The sequence below is a fragment of the Salvelinus sp. IW2-2015 genome, linkage group LG36 (assembly GCF_002910315.2).
Source record: "Salvelinus sp. IW2-2015 linkage group LG36, ASM291031v2, whole genome shotgun sequence".
NCBI classification, from domain to species: domain Eukaryota; kingdom Metazoa; phylum Chordata; class Actinopteri; order Salmoniformes; family Salmonidae; genus Salvelinus; species Salvelinus sp. IW2-2015.
This window is the reverse complement of record NC_036875.1, coordinates 9,922,381-9,939,303: the sequence shown is the minus strand read 5'-3', so window position 1 is coordinate 9,939,303 and position 16,923 is coordinate 9,922,381. Positions and strand designations below refer to the sequence as shown.

The following is a 16,923-nucleotide window of genomic DNA, read 5'->3' as shown; positions in this document are numbered from 1 at the left end:
AGCTATGAATACCAGGCCTGGTTTCCCAGATATTTCATAGTGTTCTATTGTTTCAAGTACTTGTCTTATATTATCTCCAATGTATCGTCCATGTAAAAAACCTGTCTGATTAGGATGAATAATATCAAAATAAAAATATTCCATCCAGTTAGCTTTATTTTATATAATATATTACACTTGGTCTTTCTGATCCTCTATGGTACAGTTTATTTCTATCTAGCTGTACTGTTAGTCTTTCCATTTCCTTTGTTAATATGGACTCTTTTGACCTATATTGCTTTTGTTTCAAAGATGAGTACTGCATTGCATGGCCTCTAAAAGCACATTTAAAGTGTCCCATACAATAAGGGGATCAATTTGACAAGCTATTAGTAATCCTGCATTGATGTGCCATTTTTAAAAGCAACAGTGGTTAAAAGGACCCTATGGTTTTTCCGTGGGGGAATGTTTCTTTGTTTTATTCAATCGAACCTAACAGTCTGAAATGTTCTTGAAGGCCCCCTTGTATGGTGGGTAGAGTTTTCGAGACACTGTTTCCCCCTGGGCAACTGAATTGACGCAGGGTTTTCTTATTTTAGAGTAAGGGCACCTCTGGCAACACGACAGGGTTTCTGCATTTGCTCAGGTCACAGTGGATCTGTCCATTCTAATAAATCCCTTCTCTCTCCCAGGATCAGGGAAGAGAAGAAGAGTGACAGATGAGAGGGAGCTGCGGACACCTCTACAGTTTGGGTAAGCTATAACACAATCCACACTACTCTGACGGTCACTGGTACCATGTACTGTACAGTAGGTGGCGCAGTTAGTTTTGACACCATCCTAGTACGATATGATAGTGTACTGATGTCCTCTGTCCCTCGAACAACATGGATGGTGATAACTAAATGCGTCTCAAAGGAGCCAAATCATAGTGGATCCCCAATCCAGTGAGGTTCCTTTTTCCAGAGCAGTGATGAGACATTGTCAACAAGACAGTGGTTAGAGGGAGCATAGAAAACCACACCACATCCTCCCTCCCTCCAAAGCCAATGCCTGATAGTAGGCAGTTGCCAGGAAATGAGGAGCTGGTTCAGGGATAGTTGTGGGTTAACTACATCCAGTCTCAATACAGACACAAACATTAGCAGCTCCAGCACTGCCCCAGTATCCCCTCCTAAACCCAGCACTGCCCCAGTATCCCCTCCTAAACCCAGCACTGCCCCAGCATCCCCTCCTAAACCCAGCACTTCCCTAGCATCCCTTCCTAAACCCAGCACTGCCCCAGCATCCCTTCCTAAACCCAGCACTGCCCAGATCCCTTCTAAACCAGCACTTCCCCAGCATCCCTTCCTAAACCCAGCACTGCCCAGCTCCCTTCTAAACCCAGCACTGCCCCAGCATTCCCTCCTAAACCCACACTGCCCAGCAATCCCGTATCCCTTAAAACCCAGCACTGCCCCAGCATCCCCTCCTAAACCCACCACTGCCCCAGCATCCCTTCCTAAACCCAGCACTGCCCCAGTATCCCTTCCTAAACCCTATCAAATCCATCAAACACATGGTTTGATGCCACTCCATTTGTTCTGTTCCAGCCATTATTGGGCATCCCCTCAGCAGCCTCCACTGTGCACTATGTAGGGAGTAGGGTGCCATTTGGGACGTGTTCCCCAGGCCTTTTCTGTTAGGAGATGCCATCTGACCAGACACACTGAGAGAAGTGTGGTGTTCTGCCTGGCAGATGTCCATCCAGTAGAGTCTGATTACCTTTTGGAGTCATACAGGGCCATGCTGGCCATGCTGTACAGAGGCACAGCTATAAGCGGGCTCGTTTAGATAGTTGACCTCAACAACATCTAGGTATCTGCTGAAGGATTGGCAGCAAGGAAAAGAGAGTCTAACAACTCTGGCTGACAGAGGATTATGTAAAATGAAAATATACTGTAAAAGGTGGTAGCGCAAAACAAATAACTGTTAAAGTTTCCATACATGGACCTTTCAAAGATACAATACATAGCTACAATACAGTCCAATTTATACAGCACTTGTCTCTCGTCTTTTACTGCCTAACAAAACTTGACGGTGTTGTACGTGATTGCAATGATTTATGGGTCCTGCACTGTATTGCCATCTCCGACCAATGAATGTGAGTGTGTTCCGGTGCATGGATTACTGAAACCTCCCTCCATGTTAGGTGGCAGAGAGAGACACGTATCCATAATGTGACAGGCCGTCTGCAGGGAGATGTGGCGTACTACGCTCCGTGTGGGAAGAAGATCCGGCAGTACCCTGATGTCATGAAGGTAAGACCTTCCCTCACAGGGCACGAACTTCCTCTCTACTATACCGGTCTTTTCTCTCTTCTATCCATCCTTATAGGTGTATCATTTAATACATATCAAATACAATTTAAAGTATTTAAAATATGCATTTTATTAAATACAATTTGTTATTTAATAATATATTCATTATTGAGTAGTTTTTTAAATATATTTTTTTACACTTTTCATTTTGTTCAGGAAACATAATTTACATCCAAAACCATTTGAAGTTGCTGTAACTTAACACTGATCGTCTGTCTCACCAAGGCCTCATTTATGTTCTTCTTTGTAGTATCTGTCCAGAAATGGAATAAGTGACATCACACGCGATAATTTTAGCTTCAGTGCAAAAATAAGGGTTGGCGACTTCTATGAAGCCAGAGAAGGACCCCAGGTGACTGTTTAATCTATCTATTGACCGTTTTCTCTCCACCTACAGAGCAGGGTCACCCGTAGCCTAAAGTACTGTATGTCATGTGTCAACGTTACATTCACAGGAAGTTCTATTGCTCTCTTGTCATATCAAGGCCAAGTGCACAAAGTAATAGCTAGTTAAAGGAATAGTCCACTCAGACACTATCTTTTAGTATTCTGTTCATTTAGTCCACTGTTAATACAATCCCCAAATGTTTTGCTTGTCAGCAGTCAAGTTTGCAAGATAGAGCACATGTAACAACAACGGAGTAAGAAGAACTCCACGATGTATGAATTGAAGCTTGAAAATGGTTTCTTTAGTCAAGGGGAAGATGTGTGTGTATATTATATATATCAAGTATTGTCATATTGAAGGTTCTAACTGGCTGTCCCTCTCTCCCCTCTCCCCCCTCTCCTCTGTCTCCCTTTTCCTCTGTCTCGTCTCTCCTCTGTCTCGTCTCTCCTCTGTCTCTCCTCTCTCCTGCCGAAGGGTTTGCAGTGGAGCTTGTTGACCGAGGAGGAGGTGATTCCTCGGATCCTGGCCATGGAGGGGAGGCGCGGGCGTCCCCCCAACCCTGAGCACCAGAGGACGGGTGACGAGAGCCCCCGGTCCAGGCGCAGAAAGGGCCGACGCCCCAACGTCGGCGAGGCCGACTTCCCAGGCGCTACTGACGCCAAACTTCTACGCAAACTGGAAGCTCAAGGTGGGTTCAGTTCTTGCAAAAATCACGGAGGTTTCTGTAAAGCTTCTGTAACCTATAGAACTATGAATGCAAAAAAATCTCTCCTTTTGTTGCAGAGATGGCTCGGCAGGCAGCCCAGATCAAGATGATGAGGAAACTTGAACAGCAGGCCATGGCACGAGCAGCCAAGGAAGCCAGGAAACAACAAGGTACAGTACGCTAGTGTTGTTGTTCTGTGAAAGCTGCTCTGGTGACAAAGCCATCCTGTTCTCTACCATAACACAGCAAGTACACTATAACCCACACAGTACAACCCTAATCTCAATGTTTTCTGTCTCTCTCGCTCTCTCTCTTGCTCTCTCTCTCTCGCTCTCTCGCTCTCTCAGCAATCATGGCTGCTGAGGAGAAGCGGAAACAGAAGGAGCGAGTGAAGATTTTAAAGCAGCAGGTAGGGAGTTGCCATTGTCATGTAATTTACAAAAGCTCAATTTTCGGATGCATCTGTTCACAAGGTGTTTTCGATTGGAAGGCTTCAAACACACATGACATTCAGGAGTGTTTTCTTCCAGGGTGAAAAGATCTCAAGCAGAGTTAAATGCTTTGAAATCTTCTTTAAAGGGAAGATGCTAACCTTCAAGATGCTATACTGTCTTAATCTCCATAAAACTACTTATACAGCCCCCCTGTTCTAACATGCATGACTATAGATTTAATTCATTTGATCTCCCCCATCTTTTTACCAGGAGAAGATCAAGCGCATTCAGCAAATTCTAATGGAGAAGGAGCTCCGAGCGCAGCAGATTCTAGAGGTTGGTCCAAAGCGTTTTTACAGAAAAATTCATTTTTGCTGTTGGTAGGACTTTTCTAAATCAACCAATGGCTTTTTCTAAATTATGTGGTTGCACTTTTTCCAGTTATGTCTCCTATTACATGCTTAATTGGATTTTCATAAAGTGCCATTGAATAATAAAATCTCCTCAGACCGTGATGGGATTCAACACAAAATACCATCTATAAGACAATAGTCTCTAACAGTTTAGCACGAGGAGGAGAAACAGCTATTTTCCATGCACCGCGCTAATAGAAGCACCAAAGTATTTTAGCTTTACTAAATCAAATTTCAGTTGACACGGTTGGCAAGTCTCTCTTAACAGGATTCCTCTCTGCTTGTAATTACATAGTGAAATTTGGCTTAATTTATTCCGACTGGCTGCTGGTATTTTATAAGCACTAAAACAAGTTTGTCTTTTTAGTGTTAATGGAAGGAATTAATTATCTCAATGCACAAGATTACAATATTTTATGCTTGACATTGCCAGCAAGTGTATGCTGTGAGTGGGACTAGTTTTATTCAATATCTGAAAATCATGTAAAATATCATTTCTGGAGGAATTTTAGGATACATGGGAAATATACCATCCCCTTTCTGCTCTGAATTGAGCACTTCTGTCTATGTTGGACATATAGTTACCTCACTGCCTTGATAGTGTTAGTTAGTGTAGTTAGTAGAACCAAAACAATCTAGATTTTATGTGTCTACCCCTGCATGTTTGTTATTTGTGAAAATTGTCTTGATTTTAGTTCATCAAACAATGAAACATTATAGCCCTTCTACCTGACAGGAAATCACAATTAGCTTCTAGTAGGAACAAGCGCTAAGCCTAATCATACACGAGCTCAAAAGGATTTGTCTGTGTATTTCTGTCTGCCTACTGTATTTATATACTGCCAATCGACGTATAGTACATGTGCTGTTGCACGAAGTGTTGAAGCTGTCAAGGTTGTTTTGTTGCATGACCTGTAGACCTGTTTTGCACGCACAGACTAAAAGGAAAAAGACGGAAGAAGCGGCAAATGCCAAAATAATGGAGGCTGAGAAACGAAACAAGGTTAGTTTAGATGTCCTGTTAAAAGAATCAACCATTAATTTGTGGCCCACTCCTCCTCCCACTGTTTGCCTCGAGTCATACAACCTCTCTCCTCCTGATTCCCAATCTCCTCCTCGCACCTCATTGCCTCCAAGGGACTGCTTCTCCGTGTTTAGGAAAATCTCCTTGCCACCCAGAGCAGACCTTTTCCATGTTAATCAGTGTCATAAAGGACATTGCATTCTGTCTCTGTCTCCTGCACATCTAAAAAAAGAAGAAAACACACAAAAAAACAACTATGGCATTTCCATTTCACATTAGTTCCAACATGCCCGGGCTCTTTGCCTGTCTGTCAATCAGATTAGTGAGGGATTTGAACTTCCTGTGGAATGAGGTAGAGAAACCTTATCCGTTTGTGTTGGCTGCTTTTTTTAGATGATGGAAATGAGGTGTGTGTTTGGATTGTAATGTCGTTTTATCTTTTTCCCCTTAAAGGAGAAGGAGATGAGGAGGCAACAAGCAGTCATTTTGAAACACCAGGTAGGTATCGCTCTCCTGCACCACATGATGCCCAAAGCCCATTTYCACTTTCAATTCTACTGGAATCTTTTTGGAACAAGGGTTCTTTTTGATATAAGTACTTGACAATTCCCTGTCCAAATCTCTATGTCGCTTTGTTAATTTCAGTTTTGATGACCCTAGCTTGTCACTCTTCCTGGGTTGGGCTTCTTATATGAACATGGTTTAACTTGGTTTATATGAGCCTGTGATTTCTGTTCCGTAATACTTTGCCAACTCTTTCTCCCAGGAGTTGGAGAGGCATAGACTAGATATGGTATGGGTATGTTTATTTTTGCACATCTAACACCGCATCGTGATATTGGTTGTGATATGGTTGTCATAGCAATTCATAAAGTGTAGCTCTGGCTGCCGTCATACTACATTCTTCTGCATGGCTTTCGAGCAAAGTGCATTGCGCACGCACGTCTTGTTCTATTTGTTCTTGTACAAGACAAAATAGTCAAGAACTTCTTGACTCTTTCAGATTCCATTTAAGGGGAGCAATGCACACTATCATGGTCCTAAAGACGTGACCCTCCATTGCCTTGTTTTGTTGTCGAGTAAATGGAAGTGCTTGACATCCAGGTGTTAAAAGTCAATGTAGAGTATGCTGCACTTGTCCATTTTACCACCTGACAAATCAGACCCGTCCATCGCCGGCTTTTCTCCTGCTTGTTGACATCAGTTTAAATCACCAACCTCAAGGAGAAATGTTCATTCATCGTTTCGTTGCCGTGTTTCTTGTTCCATATTTGAGATTTGATTTCTGTTGTTGTACCCAAACCTACTTACCATAAGTTACAATAGGCTAAAGACAGGCAATGATAGCATTGCTTTAAACCCATGCCATACTGAATATAGGAGTGCTCAGTACACGCCTAAGATAAATTCCTTACTACAAGGCCTCAATCTCCAATTGAATCCATGAATGTATTTGTGAGAGGTAACTTGCTTTCTGTAGCATAATATTACTTGCATTCTGATTTAAGATATTTTGCTTTGCTTTTCACCAGCGAATAAAGAATGAAAGACTGTAGCAGCTTTTAGAGTAACTTTCTAACACAGCATAGTATGACGACGTCTGTTTAATTCTTAGATGCAGTTGTACAAGTAGCACTTCAGTTTGCCTATTGCCAGTATGCAGACGCATTCAAGCCGACTCTAACTTCAAGCTTACACTTTGTGTTGACACCGCCTTCATACCTGTTGCTTTGCCCTTTTTTAGATTGTTGGTTGTCATCATTTTATTAACCTCTGAACTTCCTCTATAATGTTCCCAACGATGGCCAGACTTCTGTTTGTTTGTCCTACTATACGTGTCATAGTAAGCTGTTGTGTTTGACGTCTAATATGAAGTGGCCTGGTCTGTGTTGAGCTGTGGTTGTGTGCTCTGTCAGGAGAGGGAGAGGCGGAGGCAGCACATGATGCTGACGAAGGCCATGGACGCCCGTAAGAAAACAGAGGTGCGTGATTCACAACTCGACCACTTCTCCTTGAAACTGTTACAGCAGGCTTCTGGCTATTGCCTCCTCTCCTCAGTTCTTCCTCCCCCTCTTTTTGTAAAACTATATGGAGTGTGAATGAAAGAGGGAATCGGGACCCAAGCAATTTTCGGTGAAAGTGCAGCAATTTATAAGCAAGGAAGGCCTAGTGTTGGCCTGAATTGTAATGACATAATCCTTAACACGATTGTCTGCAACGGTGCCGATAGCATGCACTGTTAACTTGGTCTGTAATTTGGACCTTAGGAGCGGGAGCGCGTAAAGCAGGAGAAGAAGGATGAGAAACGGTTAAACAAGGAGCGGAAATTGGAGCTTAGAAGACTGGAACTGGAAATTGCCAAGGAGCTGAAGAAGCCAAATGAAGACATGTGCTTAGCAGATCACAAGGTATTCACTACTCATAGGCGATCACAATTTAGTTCCCCAGCTGAAAGGGAGATCTGGGGAAGAATTTGTATTAAGACTTTGATATCATACCCAGAAATTGCTCATGTTGCCCACATTTAATCACACATTTGTCTGTTATTTGAATATGTATGTTGATCGTCTTATGGATTACACCAGTGCTTTTAAAGCATAAAATACATGTATGCATGGCTTTGCCTCTGGCTACATCTCTGCTACAAGCATCATTTTATTTATGACGTTACAGGATAATCCATATTGGATTACACGAAGGTGATTTGATCACAGCCAGGTTAGAATACTGCCATCAAGTGGCTGCTAGTGTCATGACACTGACTAGAGGATTTCGGAGTGGCGCTGCCTTCCGGATTTCCACCAGACAGACAGAGCACTGAACCCCCTGGATAACCAGCTCCAGGAGGATCCATTTTCTACTCTACTGTATATCACACATCACGTCAACACTCTCTCTCCATAGGGCTCTCACTAAACCTTACGCCATACGAGTCGAGCGCAATTTGCAGCATTGAACGCTTTTCTTTCTTTTTTTCTTAAGTCAGTAGCCTTGAACAAGCCTTAGCTTGTGTGAGCCAGAATGTGTCCTGGAGCAGGAGACGATCTCCTGTTTCTGTAGCGTGAGGCAGCTTGATGTACAAATACACCCCCCTGGACAGGATACTAGTCCATCACAGGGCCTTACCCCCAATCTCCTTAATGCTGAGACGCATCAGGTCCCATTTTAACAGTCTTTGGTATGACTCGGCCAGGGATTGAACTCCCAACCTTCCAATATCCCTCTAACCACAAGGTCACAGAGCTGGTTTTGTCTCAAGATTTTTTTGTAAAATGGCACTCTTCACTACTTTTGACATTTTGAAATAACAACCGGTGCACTTCACACTACCGTAGTTAGATGTAAGTATGTGTCATTTTAATATTTTCCCAGCTTCTCCCGGAATTATCCCGTATTCCCGGCCTGTTTCTACCGGGAAGCAGCTTCTCTGACTGCCTGATGGTGATGCAGTTCCTGCGGAGCTTTGGGAAGGTGCTGGGCTTTGACGTGAACGCCCATGTTCCCAACCTGAGTGTGCTGCAGGAGGGCCTGCTCAACCTGGGAGACAGCATGGGACAGGTCCAGGACCTGCTGGTACGCATGCTCTCTGCTGTGGTGTGTGACCCAGGACTGCCCCCAGGACACCGGGTGAGAGCAATCACAGCATAGACATATACACACACATTCTTATCGCACATTCAGACACACTGAAAGGCACATCCACGCAGCAGCTGTACAGTATCTGTCTTCATACGCGGTGCTGTGTTCAGTAACCACAGCTCAGTGGGCTCACAACACTGCAGAACTAAAGACGAGAAGCCCTACTCTAATCAGAACACACAAGTGGGGCATTATCAATATCTCTGGCTCTGTGAGGCTAAATGAAGGGGCTTATCTGTTTCAGAGGGTATCAGTGTTTGTAGCTCTTAATACAGCTTCCACAGTTAGAACCCCCAAATGTAGAATTCATTCCCAAAGCAATTTCTCTCTCTGCTAATCTACAGGGCTTAGTCACGCTTTTATGTGGCTTGCCATGATTTCTTCAAGGAACCCAGCTGACTGTCGCCTATTATGGAGCCTCAGTCGACATTTAGGGAAAATGTATCCCTGAAAAGAGAAGCCCTCTAACTGTGCCAGGGGCTGGTCTAGTAGTAGTACAGCGGTTCGATCCCCCGTTCCGCCGCTCACCATCTCTGCAGTATCCCTCTCTCTGATATCTACATATCTATCCTAAACCTGTCAATCAAACTTGAAAATACCTTAGAAAATATATTTCACTTTCTTGCCCCCCCCCCCCCCCCCCCCCACAGACCAAGACAGCCCTGGGGGACCACCTGGCTAACGTGGGCATTAACCAGGACAACGTGTCGGAGGCGCTTCAGATCTACATGGAGGCTCACCGTGACGAGACCGAGCTGCAGACCGAGCTGGGGGAGGTTACCGCCAGTCTGAAGACCAAGGCCTTCCAAGCCCACACACCCACACAGAAGGCCTCCGTCCTGGCCTTCCTTGTCAACGAGCTGTCCTGCAGTAAGAGTGTGGTCAGGTGAGAGTACACCGAACGCTAGTCACAGCAGTCTGGCCTGCTATCTAGATCACGACACTGATCAGTTCTGTTATTTAGACAAATGATGAAATGACAAGTTAAATCAAGTGCTTTAGGCTTGAATGTGGGGAACTCATTTGTTGATTATGTTGTTCAGGGTCCATATGAAAATAATTTAGGTTATTCTGACCACAGATTTATTAAATGGATTGATGCATGTTTTGCTCGATCTTTTGAATTTTGAATTTTATTTTTGCTGGTTTTGCTGCATGTAGTCCTGTTTTATTCATTGGGACTTGCATTTTTAATGTTCTACTACCAATATCAAAAGAAAGAGCTGTGTTGTCATGGAGCGTTTCATTGTGTTGCGTCAAACCTGAAACCCTTTTCAAGTGACTGCCTGTATCGGAGTTAAACGCATGTGACAGAAGTTGCAATGCTTTGAAATACAGCCCTGTTGCTCAAGTAAAACTGCAACCAAAGCCTTACCTCACCTCTGCTCACTTTGGAAAGTTATTAATATTAGCATGATTTTAATCATGGCTGACTTGACTGAAATCGGTGCTTCTTCACAGTGAGATCGACAAGAACATTGATCACATGACCAACCTGAGAAGGGACAAGTGGGTCATCGAGGGCACACTTCGCAAGTGAGTACCCGCGTCACTCAAGGAGCACTCAACAGAGGGCTGTGTTTACATGCAATAATGGACCTGTATTAACTAATGGGATACAATGGTGTACAGTGAAGAGTAAAAACAATTGAAATATAATAGTTTTTTTTGTAAAGTGTATTATGACAAACTTTTCAATAGATGTTGATTTGAATGTGTTCCGTCCTTTAAGCTTTTCAAATGTTTTTATACAGTAGCTTAGGAAAACATTTGGCACACACACCCTCCTGGTTGTTGTCTTGTTCCAGGCTGAGGACCATCCATGCCAAGAAGACGGGGAAGAGGGACAGCGGTATGGGAGGAGAGGAGACACAGTCTCTGGGTACACCCAACCCCGGGCGCAAGCGCAAGAGGAAAGGAGGGGACAGCGAGGAGGACGAGGATGATGACGAGGATAGCGAGGACCAGGGGGATGAAGATGACGACGAGGAGGAGGAGGAGAGAGGGAAGAAAGGGAAGAAAGTGGAAACCTGCGAGGAGGAGGTTGGTTCCGTCACCTTTCCACAGGACCTATCCGCTGACCCAAATGACAATGGCTGTGTCCGAAATTGCACCCTATTCCCTATGGGCCCCGGCTAATAGTCGTGCACTACGTAGGCAATAGGGTGCCATTTGGGACACAGCATAAGTCACTGTTTGTGTGTTGTAAATGTCAGCCTCCCCTCTGGAGTCGATTGAATGTGATCTTTCCATCCAGGATGACGGGGACCAGACAGCCAGTGTAGAGGAGCTGGAGAAACAGATCGACAAATTAACCAAGGTAAAGGGATTTTGATAACCAATGGGATCAGAGGGATGTTTTTTATTTTTTTACGAGGGTCAGTTTCCGGGCAGAACAGGCCTCCGCGTTTTGATACACTTTGTGCTTTCTCTCTAGCAACAGAGTCAGATCAGACGGAAGCTGTTTGAGTCGTCCCACTCGTTGCGCTCCATGATGTTCGGCCAGGACCGCTACAAGCGCCGTTACTGGGTGCTGCCACAGTGCGGGGGCATCTTTGTGGAGGGCATGGCGACTGGAAAAGGTAACACTCAAAACACTGGCATAAGATACGGGCACCGCACTTGTTCTCACTGTTGCGACATTATAGTTCAGGCTAACAGTTAAGCTTCTTTTTCCTGTGACCTGCCTTCAGATTTCTTAAGTCTAGTCAGGAAGCACATGGCCATGTAAATGCAAATGTAGGGATCTAAATGTAGGGATCTGGTTTACTGTGATGCTGTGGATATTGATAGGAGTGTCTTTACCAGGAGCAGAGGAGCTTGAGAGGGAGAGACTGAGGAGCACAGAGCTGGTCCACGTGAAGGAGGAGGAGGTGGAAAGGAGGCCAGGGAGCACTGACGGGGACATGGCCACGCCAGACAAACACTCCCTCAACCTCTTCCTCCAGAAGCCCGGCTCCTTCTCCAAACTCAGCAAACTCCTGGAGGTGGCCAAGATGTCCCCGGATTCGGACAACCACAGTCAGAGCTGTAGTCCCATCAAAGTCCCCACCACAGTGCCCTCCCCTATCCACCCCACCACTCAGACTACACTACCCAGCAGCCCCTGTGCAGCTCCCTCTCCGCTTTGTCCGGAGGTGAAAGCGGAGCCTTCCACAGCTCTCTTCAGCCCGCCCTACCTCAGCGGCAACAGCAGCCCAGGGAAGATGTCCTCCAGCTCCGTACAGCAGCAGCTCCAGCCCAACGACCAGCTGTTAAGGGCGCTGATGGAGAAGAGTGGCCACTGGTTCAGTCTGCTGCCCCGCTCCCCCTGTGACGAGTCGTCCACCACCACCCCTCCGGCCTTCTCCCCCCAATCCTCCTCCCTGTCCCCTAATCCCCCAGCCACCACCTCAGCCAGCAACCCCACCACCGGGATAAATAACTTCTCTTTATCAGCTCTCCAGGTAGGTGCATGTTATCTCCATCGCTGATCATCTAGGATTAATGTTAACATGGTGTGGAATACGACCAAGACATATTGCTACTGTCAGGTTGTCTTTTGACGTTTTATGATGCTTTATTATAGGTTTATAGACCGCATTTGTGCTAGTTGTCAGGGAACTAAGGTCTGCTGCATAACATTCTTGCTCACCACTGTGTGAGTATTCTTCTTCATGACCTCCTCCGTCCTCCCAGCAGGTGAAGTCGGGGGTCCATATGATGGGTCTGCCATTCTGTGGCTGGCCCGGTGGCATGATGAGCACCACCCTTCCCTTCTCTGCCAGTCCTCTTCCACCCTCCATGTTGAGCGCTGCCTACCACCATGTGGAAGGTAATGGCAACCCCTTCCTGGCAGCATCCAGCCTCTCCAGCAGCAAGAGTAAGTCGCCAGTGCCTGCCGGAGAGAAGCTCCCCTCTGCCCCGCCCACTGTGGTGGAGGTGGCCAAGACCCAAGACTACCCCAACCCACTGCCCATCCCAGAGGGTAAGCATGGCACACTTCCCACTGCTGCTAGGAAAGATGGGGAGACTAGAATGACACAACACATTCAAGCACTGAGGAGGATTTGAAGTGGCTGCAATGAATTTCCACATTTTATTACGTGTGTGTATATATAGCTATCTGTTTTTATTGAAAGAAATCGCCTGGAAATGAACAGAAAACGATGGCCGATAGGACGGCCACCCGCTGCTTTTATCTAGTCAGTACGTTCTGGTTTGTCCTTTACTGATATGGTGGTGTGTGTGTGTTCATGTAGAGATGCTGTCAGGCTGGTGGAGAGTGGCAGACATGGAGGAGTTGAGGAGCCTGGTTAAGGCCTTGCACAGCAGAGGTATCAGAGAGAAAGCCCTGCAGAAACAGATCCAGAAACACATGGAGTACATTGCCCAGGCCTGCGCCAAGAACAGAGATGGTGAGTGGATCCCCTTGTCCTCTAGATCTCCTCGGCAGGCTCGATAAAATATAATAAAGACATCCTTTGCGTCTGAAATAATATAATTTTATTCCCTATAGTGGCCAGTTTATCTGGTACTGGGTCGAACCCCTCTTTGCCTCCAGAACAGCCTGAATTCTTTGGGGCATGGAAACATTGCTCAATTGGTATCAAGGGACGTAACGTGTGCCAGGAAAACATTCCCCACACCATTACGCCACCAGCCTGTACCGTTGACACCAGGTAGGATTGGGCCATGGACTCATGCTGCTAACGCCAAATCCTGACTCTGCCGTTAGCATGACGCAACAGAAACCGGGATTCGTCGGACCAGGCAATGTTTCTCCACTCCTCAATTGTCCAGTGTGGGTGATCACGTGCCCGTTTTTAGCTGATAGGAGTGGAACCCGGTGTGGTCGTCTGCTGCAATAGCCCATCCATGACAAGGACCTACGAGTAGTACGTTCTGACAAGCCGTTCTGCACACCACTGTTGTACTGCACCATTATTTGCCTGTTTGTGGCCCACCTGTTAGCTTGCTCGATTCTTGCCACTCCTTCTGCCGCTGACTGGATGTTTTGTTTGTCGCACCATTCTCAGTAAACCCTAGACACTGTTGTGCGTGAAGAGCCCAGGAGGCCGGCTGGCACCGACTATCATACCACGCTCAGTCGCTTGTGTCACTCGGTTTGCCCATTCTAACGTTCAATCGAACAGTAATTGAATGCCTCGATGCTTGTCTGCTTTATATAGAAAGCCACGGCGACATTGTCTGTAGGAGCAAACGATTATCGTGAACAGTGTAGTGTCCCTAATTAACTGGGCCCATATGGCTCTGGTCAAAAGTAGTGCACTATATAGGAAATAGGGTGCCACTACAGATGCATCCATAGACATCCAATATATCCTGTGACTCTTTAAATCTGACCTTTACTGATGTGGTAGGCAACATGACCTCTGCTTAAAATGTCCCCTTGTTACACGGAAATGTCAACCCACTGCAGGGAGAGAGTGGATTGTTTAGATGCATCATGTCAGTCAGAGTTAACATGGTCTTTACCACCAGTCCTTTGGGTTACCATCATTTACATCATGTTGGCGTGGTTGGATGATGCTGTCTGACAGCTTTGAATATTCATTGTGTAGCTTTGATGCCAATTATGTTCTGACCAGGGATGGGCAACTGGCGGGCCATGGCCCGCGACCCCCTTTTTTTTTGGGGGGGGGGGGGACTCAGTCAGGGTCTCAACTTACTGTTGAGAGTTAGAGTAGTAGAATACACGAGGTGCAATTTCGAAATGTGGTTGTAAATATGTTCTAAAATTGCAAAATCTTCTCTCCGCGCATGGTAAAATGTGTCAACAGCAGCAAAAGTGCTTTAAAACTGCAACATTTTCTCTACACCCCATGGCAAAATGTGTAGATTTGCAGGAAATTAATTGTAAAACGTCATTTATTTCTCTCTGCTGTTAAGAGGGGGGCCGCAGAATGTCACTTAGGGCTGGCTCTGACTGCATGTGTGGGTATGGATGGGAGTACACACTGTGGCCCCTCACGATGAGATCAGATTCTTTGTGGCCCTCATCCCCATAAAAGTTGCCCATCCCTGTTCTAAACTGAAGATCGTCTGCATTAAGTTCTAGCTATTAGTTCTTCTACAGAGCTAGGCAAATACAATGTCAAGAGAAACACTGCCTCCCTATATTAGAAAATATCCTTCCCAAACTTCCCAGTACATACTAAGATACAATAATTGTAGTAAACTTCGTTTTAGGGGGGGAGAAATGAGTTGATTCCTCCTTCTCTCCAGTGGTGGTGATTGATGAGTCTGAGCTGGAGGAGAACGGGGTGAGCGAGGAGACGGTGGAGAGCTGGTGTGTGGAGGAGCAGGCCATGGAGATGGACATCGCTGTGCTGCAGCAGGTGGAGGAGCTGGAGAGGAAGGTCACCTCGGCCAGCCTCCAGGTCAAGGTAGAGTAATGCTCTTCTACTCAGTATCCATCTATAGCAATGTATCCATACTGGAGCCTGGCGGTACGTAGTGGAGAAGGAGCCAGTCGGCAATGAAGAAAGACAATGATGAGTATACTGTATTCCACATACAACGCAAACGAAAGCTTTTGATTTCACCACTGTCGTTTTTCTCATCTCCTCCCAGAGTTGGATGTATGCGGAGCCCCAGTCAGAGCGAGGGGACCTGGTCTACCATGAACACAAGCCCATCGCTAAGCTGCTTCCAGCCGGGGAGGAGCAGCCTGCAGGGGACAAGGAGAGGGCCAGTGGCAACAACAGCCTAGTGCGGCACGTCAACAACCCGCTAGATATAGCCGTAACACGGCTGGCCGAGCTGGAGAGGAACATCGAGCGAAGGTACCTGAAGAGCCCCTTAAGTACCACCGTTCAGGTCAAACTGGATAATGTGCTGGGTACGGTCACTGTCCCTGCTCCCGCACCATCCCATAATGTTGATGGTGAAGGGTAGGTCCATCCAGATTCCCATTTTGAACACTACTTTGTGCTTCCCTCTGCTTCACTGGAGCCTATTTCGTTATTTTCGGTGTCTTCGGTGCCTGTTTCTTCCTCTTCTCTCGTTGCTACTGTGTGCGTCGTGGTTTTGGTTCCTTTGTGATGTCTCTCACTGTAAGTGGTTGTATCTGTCTCTTTGGAAGCCGGTCTGTACTGTGGCTCTGCATGGTGCATAACACTGGTAATCATGGTTCTATGTTAGCTCATTGTCTCTCTACGGCAGTTTGCACACAGACTCCTGAATGGAACTATGAGGCATGTCAGTCACCAGGTGGAGTCTTGTACAGTATCTCTTTAAAACTGGCTGCTCTAACCAAACACTCTTGCACTCCTCTGGCTTTCTGTGCACTGCTGTTGGTTGGTGAGCTTGATTCCTGTCATTGACTGTTCTATGTGATGATGTGAGTGGCTGGTTCTCTGACTGTGATGCCTTTTCCTGTCTCAGGGGGGAAGAGGGGCTGGCTCCGGGCATGAAGGTGTGGCGCAAGGCCGTGGGCGAGGTCCGCAGCGCTGCCCAGCTGGCTCTCTGTGTCCAGCAGCTCCAGAAGTCCATCGCATGGGAGAGATCCATCATGAAAGTGGTACGACTGTCCGTCTGTTAATGTCTCCGAGAGCTCCTCTAAAAGGCTTTGAGCTACATTTTCCTCTCGCAAAGGCCACCTGCACTGTAAACTAACGCACTGTAAATGAAATTATAATCAGATTTCTCTTGAAAACCTTTTGTCAGGAGGAACTTAAGTTTAACCAGAGATTTATACTGAACAAAAATATAAACGCAACATGCAGCAATTTCAAATATTTTGCTGAGTTACAGTTCATATATGGAAATCAGTCAATTTAAATTAATTAATTGAGCTCTAATCTATGGATTTCAACTGATTGCAGGGGCACAGCCATGGGTGTGCCTGGGAGGGCATAGGCTCACCCACTGGGGAGCCAGGCCCAGCCAATCAGAATTAGTTTTTCCCCGCAAAAGGGCTTTATTACAGACAGATATACACCTCAGACCCCCCTCCAAATTCAAATTCTCTAAAAC

The 16,923-nt window shown here is 46.0% G+C and overlaps 1 protein-coding gene across 17 annotated transcripts in view; it reads left to right on the top strand.

Moving 5' to 3' along the window:
• Window positions 1-16,923, top strand: part of LOC111959312 (bromodomain adjacent to zinc finger domain protein 2B) — an 89,700-nt gene that overhangs the window by 68,989 nt on the left and 3,788 nt on the right. For 5 of the 17 annotated variants that reach the window (XR_011474999.1, XM_023980796.2, XM_070437703.1 and 2 more), the window contains 24 exons: window positions 672-732; window positions 2,171-2,279; window positions 2,590-2,691; window positions 3,202-3,415; window positions 3,511-3,603; window positions 3,781-3,842; window positions 4,138-4,203; window positions 5,218-5,283; window positions 5,758-5,802; window positions 6,071-6,097; window positions 7,221-7,286; window positions 7,572-7,712; window positions 8,677-8,931; window positions 9,594-9,829; window positions 10,405-10,479; window positions 10,752-10,986; window positions 11,201-11,263; window positions 11,381-11,525; window positions 11,752-12,389; window positions 12,622-12,910; window positions 13,185-13,340; window positions 15,172-15,332; window positions 15,520-15,839; window positions 16,333-16,468. Coding sequence is in view for 16 of the 17 variants with exons in the window: in XM_023980796.2 (XP_023836564.1) it covers window positions 672-732; window positions 2,171-2,279; window positions 2,590-2,691; window positions 3,202-3,415; window positions 3,511-3,603; window positions 3,781-3,842; window positions 4,138-4,203; window positions 5,218-5,283; window positions 5,758-5,802; window positions 6,071-6,097; window positions 7,221-7,286; window positions 7,572-7,712; window positions 8,677-8,931; window positions 9,594-9,829; window positions 10,405-10,479; window positions 10,752-10,986; window positions 11,201-11,263; window positions 11,381-11,525; window positions 11,752-12,389; window positions 12,622-12,910; window positions 13,185-13,340; window positions 15,172-15,332; window positions 15,520-15,839; window positions 16,333-16,468 (3,761 nt within the window). In the remaining variant the exon portion in view is untranslated. The remainder of the gene's footprint in view (window positions 1-671; window positions 733-2,170; window positions 2,280-2,589; window positions 2,692-3,201; window positions 3,416-3,510; window positions 3,604-3,780; window positions 3,843-4,137; window positions 4,204-5,217; window positions 5,284-5,757; window positions 5,803-6,070; window positions 6,098-7,220; window positions 7,287-7,571; window positions 7,713-8,676; window positions 8,932-9,593; window positions 9,830-10,404; window positions 10,480-10,751; window positions 10,987-11,200; window positions 11,264-11,380; window positions 11,526-11,751; window positions 12,390-12,621; window positions 12,911-13,184; window positions 13,341-15,171; window positions 15,333-15,519; window positions 15,840-16,332; window positions 16,469-16,923) is intronic. The other 12 variants (XM_070437702.1, XM_070437705.1, XM_023980813.3 and 9 more) reach the window with 12 other exon arrangements.